The 6,064-nt window shown below is 37.7% G+C and overlaps 1 protein-coding gene across 1 annotated transcript in view; it reads left to right on the plus strand.

Annotated features, from left to right (window-relative positions):
- The first annotated feature begins 4,192 nt into the window (after nt 1-4,192).
- Nucleotides 4,193-6,064, plus strand: part of srd5a3 (steroid 5 alpha-reductase 3) — a 5,250-nt gene continuing 3,378 nt past the window's right edge. Inside the window, exon 1 of the mRNA XM_008299373.1 lies at nt 4,193-4,417. Within this exon, the coding sequence (XP_008297595.1) occupies nt 4,203-4,417 (215 nt within the window). The 5' untranslated portion in view covers nt 4,193-4,202. The remainder of the gene's footprint in view (nt 4,418-6,064) is intronic.

The raw sequence follows: 6,064 nt of genomic DNA on the forward strand, positions 1-6,064 counted from the left end.
CCTCACTTGAATTCCATCAGAATGTGTCTAATGATGGCATTTTTCATCACTCAAATTTTCCTACAATGTGATGAATGCAGCGTTTCACCTTCTCAGCAGGGAGGAGGCTTGTGTTTTGACGCTGGCACCGATTCAGGAGGGTTTATGGAGATGATGGGGTTGTATGTTATGTGCTACATCCACATGTTTCCTGGCCTGGTCACTTCTACTGGGACTCTCTGCCCACTAAACCGCCTACCCTCCTCCTATCCATCACTTCCTGGAGGACACTCCACACCGAATGCCCCTCTGGAAAGGCTGGAAACAGAAACATTTTTCCATTTTTCTAGCTGCCTTTGTTTTCCACTTTCAGGGGATTGCTTTGAACTCTGGCTCACTCGCAGAAACACAAACAGAAAAGATTATTTTTTTAAAGCATTTAAGGGGAAAAGAATGGGCGAGGAAATGTTTGCGGTTGTGTGGAACAGAATATTTGATGCATAAAGTATGTGTATATTTGGGTCTTAACCGGAAAAAAAGTGCACAACACTGTTCCAGCAGCATATAATTTGTCTTGTTTTTCAAATGACAGAAAACAGAACACACACAAACCATAAGGAAAGAACAAAACAAAAAGTGTGCTGCTAAACGGAAGGTCGGCACAGTGGTAACCTCAAAAACCAGCGTTTGCATTGACATCACATCTCCAAACAACTCCTATTGAAAAGTCGAAAGCTGTGAATTGTTTTGGCACTGTTTGGGTTTGAGATCACAAGAGGGATTTCAAAGGTCAATGTCCCACAATTGAACACAGAAAGAATGGCCACAAAGTAGAGAGAGAGAGAGAGAGAATGAGGGGAAGGGTTGTGTGCTAATTTCACATTGTCGTGACTGACGATAGAAAAATAAACTGAGTTGTAAGCTCTGAGGTTCTAATTTATATATGTGCCTGTTAATCGTCTATTTAGAATCAGTTACTTACATGTTCATTCAGGTTAAGGCTGCTTCAGTAATATGTGTGTGTGAGGCTCAAAAATAAAGACCTCAGGCCCTAATGAGGAACGGGCTTCCAACAGACTGTGAGTTTCTGATAGAGTCAAGAGAAATTCCACATGTCAAACAAACCCTTTGAAATGAGCCAATGGAAAAAAAGAACATTATATTTGCCTCTTTAGATAAGCTCTTGCGCTTTCTTGATGTTGGACCATCATTACCTTTCTCCCTGTTTTGATGAATAAAAATGTACCAAGTGTCTCGTTTTTCCTCAACAGCAAACAAAATATGAAAAACATAGTGCCACAACAGTCTAACACAAAAACTACATTTCAAGATGGCCTCAGTAGAGCTCAGTTTCTAAATTCTAAGCCAAAAGTAAGTTTAAGACATAGAACAGGTCCAATGAAACAACACAAGAGACAGTAAATTACTAACTGATTTATTAATTAAGTCTTAAAATGTTAATCTTACTTTACGAATAGTTTGTGCAGTGTCAGTTTTAGCATGATGTGCAATAATTTATTCCATGTGCAATGTTTCACTTTCATGTGTAACATGTCAAAGTAATGTGCAACATTTTATTTTTCAGATGCAATATTTCAAATTATTAAAGTTTTGTCTATCTTATCTTAAAATCTGTTTTACCAGGAGTTGTATTATTAGTTGGGTTGACTGACTGGAAAATTGACTGCTTTTCTATGGAAAATGGAAAGTATATTACAGAGCAAACAGAAACTGGACAAAAACAAAGGAGAGGATATGTTTTTTTAAAAAAAATAATTAAATGACAATCATGCTAATGTACACAGAGCAGCAACATCTTTCAGAAAAATTACATGAGGCACAATTAAAGTTTGATATTTGATAAATGAAAAGATCGATATGACTAAAATGACAACTCATTGTAACCCACAGTGATCTAAAAATATGAAACATGTTGTTTGGTGCACTTTAGGCATTTATTAACCTCTGGACAGCTGCTTCAGCCTTTGTGCTAAAAGTCTCCTGGCTCAGTCTTCATGCTTAACAGGGAGCTTTGGAAGTGATGTGATTTTCCTTATGCAACAGTGTATTGAGTAAAAGTGTATTTTAAGTTAACATGCAGGCATCAACAGAGTTTAAAAACATATGGCAATAGGAAATCCTGAGTTAAGACATATATCCGTAGGCCCTTTGGACAAGAGTTACAGAATGTAAGCTTAATGCTCTGCAGACAAACAACAGGATATTTGACCTCACAATGTGACAATTCAAAAACAATTTCTGCTTTTCTGCAGTTTCTTTGAGTAGAAACACCAAAACTTGGTGTGCTGACTTCAATTCCATTAATACCAGATAATGCACACTAACCTGGATATATCATCAGGAGTGCAAGAAACAAACAGGGAGGGCGTCAAGAGTTTCTGTACTCCTTCATTTGTGTAACATTAAATGTTGAACTGATATTTTGGGCGTGTGATCTGTGGATTTGCAACTATTTGCATCTTCACAAACTTTTCTGAATTCCAACACAAATGGAACAACAGCTTGATTACAAGGGGAGGCTTTTCTGTGATCTTTGGGGGCCTAATGAGGGTCCGGCTCTTGGCACAGGGAAAAAGAGGAGGACGCTGAGAACGGAGAGGCGGGGGAGGGAGGGTAGGCAGGAAACAGTCCACACTTCCTCAGACAGGATACTCGCTCCTCTAAGAGGCATCCTGGAATCTAATGCCTCAAAGGCCTTCACCAATTCTTTCATACAAACACACTCAAGTTTTCCTTTGACATATTGCCACATTGTGAAGAGGAGACACGCACTGGTGGCTTGTGAACCTGTGAATAGAAAACTCAGCAAGAACTGAGTGAAGTATAGAGGACTCAAAGTCAGGTCAACATCATCAGTAACGCTGTCCTCAAGAGCAGGTGTGCAAAACTGATGCAGATTTTGAATCCAGAGGACCACTTGTACCCAATAAAAGTTCTGCTTTTATGTTAATTAATTAGTCCGAGTCATCAAGTAATATAATGTTCCTTTGGGTTTATTCTGTGTAATCAGTGCTTTACTAACTATAGTGTGGTAATAAAACATAGTGACTCAAGCCAAAGCTTAAAGGCAAGATTAGAACGTTAATTAGAGATTAAATGATTAGTCAACTAACTGACTAGATGGAAAGCTTAATGATAGAAGGTCAACAAGTAGTGTTTTCAACAATCAATCAGTTGGTCAAATGACTTATTTAAAAATAAGTTTAAAAAAACGATAGTTTCTTCCTCTAAAAAGGCAGTGGCATTTACTTCATTTACCGGTAGTCTGTAATATTAGATTAAATGTATTTGAGATTAATAAATAGTTTGAATATGTCAATATGACATTTATTTGATCAATCAAATAAATGAGAAAAAAAAACATGAAAGTAATTATTAGATACACATCTGAATACTTATTCAACTACTTAATTTACCTTTAATGATTAAATTCAGATTAAAGTCAGTTCAAAAACATTTCTGTGCCAAACATGGAAATAACATTTTTATTATATTATTTTATTAGCCATTAAGGCAAATTTATTTGTGTAGCACATTTCACATAAAAAACAAACTGCTTTATACAAAGCCTTACCATTTTTAAAAACGGAAAAACAGCATAAAAGCATTCACCTTCAAATTAAAAGACCAGAAAAATAAAAGATTAAAGATAAAGTGTTAAATAAAAAAATAAGCTAGGCACTACATTTATTCTCATGATGTGTTTTTTTTTTTTTTTTTTTTTTTTTTTGAGTACTTACTTTGGGATCAATAAAGTTTTATTTTAACTTGGTTAAAACAGTGGGGAAAAGAAGTTTTGATTGTTTGTTTTACCTGTTTTATTATTTGGTTGTTTGTTGTTTTTTGTTTTTAATGAGGCCTCCCACAAAACAAATACTTTTTGATTAGTCACTCTTGGTTTGAAGAGTAAACACGTTACTGTGCCTTCATGCTGTTTAATTGCTACTCTGGGAGGAAAGATTCAAATGCTGCCACCTGCTGTACTATCTCCATAAACCGTTTACTAACTCTGAATGCAAAGTACTCATGTCTTCTCGTGAATGTTCCGTGTTTAGTATTTTACACGAAAACCTGGAAATTTATCACATTATTACCATTAAAACAGTTACCTGGCGTTTCCTGTTACCGCGTTTCACCCGGAACCTTTGCGAGACGTTTCCCGACGGTCTCTTTTGCGCGTTGCACAAAACAATGTCTCAGAAATGATGTGGAGCTCCTTCGATTTGAGTGTCATCAATATTTTGTGGTGTTTTCTGGCTTCGTGTTTCTTTGTGGCTTTTTGTGCACACAAAGTGTCTCCGAGAAAATACGAAACATGTCGAGTTCACGCGATATTTCAGGATCTTATTCGATACGGAAAAACAAAACAAAACCTCAAACGAGACGAATGGATGCGAATGTTGGACGTCCCGAAGAGGTGAGGATATGGAAACTTTATACACGTGTGTTGTTTGTGCATTTATAAAACATTCAAATTGAATTTTAAGATTTAGTAGCACTGTGTACTTGTTCAAAAACGTTATATGTGTAGCACAACCATAGACTGTATATTGTATTTATATATTATAAATACCTTTTACACAGTCTGTGAGCAAAGTTCATACATCAAGTGCAACTCAAAGAGCTTTACTCCAAAAAGAAACATAAAAATTAACAATAATAATCATCATAATAGCAGTCAAGCATTGAACAATAACATGCAAGAGTCATTAATAATAGCAATAAATAAGTCTAATAACAGCAAATTGTATGAAAATACATAAACATGATCCTACAAAATACATTTTAAACGTTTTGCTCGAAGCTCTCTACAAAATCCGATGCTGGAACCTTTCTTGGAAGTCTTTTCAGAATCAGCTTTATTTGCCAAGTATGTGAACATACAAGGAATTCGACTGCAGTGATTTCTTTGCTTTTGAAGAACTTAAACAAAACAAAACACATTTAAACAAGAGCAACAGGTTACAAAAAGAAATGAGTGTCTAACTACTGTGCTCAGCTGTAAATATGTACAAGAGCATGTTTAAAGTGAACTAGAGTTTTTGTGCAACATTAAAGTGATCCGAAATTTAGTAGGTATTAATAATAAACACAGTTGTTGACACCATATTATACATTACTTAAACTTCTTATTCTTCTTTTTTGCTCTCTCCTCTGGAGACTCTGAAACTTCTGAAGCATCTGGCTCTTGTGAAGCTTCTGGATCTTCTGCAGCAGCTGGTTTGAGTTCGAGACTCCCCAGACTTGCTGCAGGTTCTGTAGCTGCATTCCGGATCTCACAGCTTCTGGTTTCTGTCTCCACCTCTTGGTCTTGAGGCTTCTGGGCGTCCTGCAGTTTGGCAGCCAGCACCTTGTTTCTGGCTTGCTCCAAACGCAGCTGCTCAGTCAGGTTGTCCAGGTCGTGCTTCCAGGAGCTGATCTCCAGGCTCATCTTGCACTGTACAGTTCCGTGGTGGTGCACTTGGTGTTTCAGGTCTGATTTTTGCTTCAGCTTTGAGGCTGTCTTCGGTCTGTTTCAGCTTTTCTTCAGCCTTGCCGAGCTTCATCCTCAGAGAAAAAATTTCCTTCTTATCTTCGATGGCGCTGAACAGGTTGGCCTTGGGCTCACGGTTGATGAAGTCAAGAACGCCGTTCAGGGTCACGATGTCTTCTTTGAGCTCAGCACTTTTTGCTGAGCTCTGAGCCCTCAACAGTGCTTCTGTTTTTAGCTGGAGACTCTTTGTGATGGACACATTCCAGCGTGCGATGTGCTGCTTCACTCTGCTGTTCAAAGTGTGCTGACAGACAGTGCTTGAACTGAACAAGTCCAGCCTGTTTAAGGATTTTAGTGACATATTGTTCACAGGCAGTTTGTTGCACTTTGTTTGCATGAGACTGAACACAGTGACATGGGCTACCACACAGCTGTCGGATGGCTCAGCCTGGGCAAAATGCTAAAAAGAGTTTGGGACCTGAAAGCAGAGATTCGAGAGTTTTGTGAGAAGAAAGGTGAAGACATCCCAGAGCTCTCAGATGAGGACTGGATGGCAGATTTTGCATTTGCTGTTGATGTGACTACATTGAT

Source organism: Stegastes partitus, unplaced genomic scaffold (genome assembly GCF_000690725.1).
Source record: "Stegastes partitus isolate 25-593 unplaced genomic scaffold, Stegastes_partitus-1.0.2 Scaffold30, whole genome shotgun sequence".
Taxonomy (NCBI): domain Eukaryota; kingdom Metazoa; phylum Chordata; class Actinopteri; family Pomacentridae; genus Stegastes; species Stegastes partitus.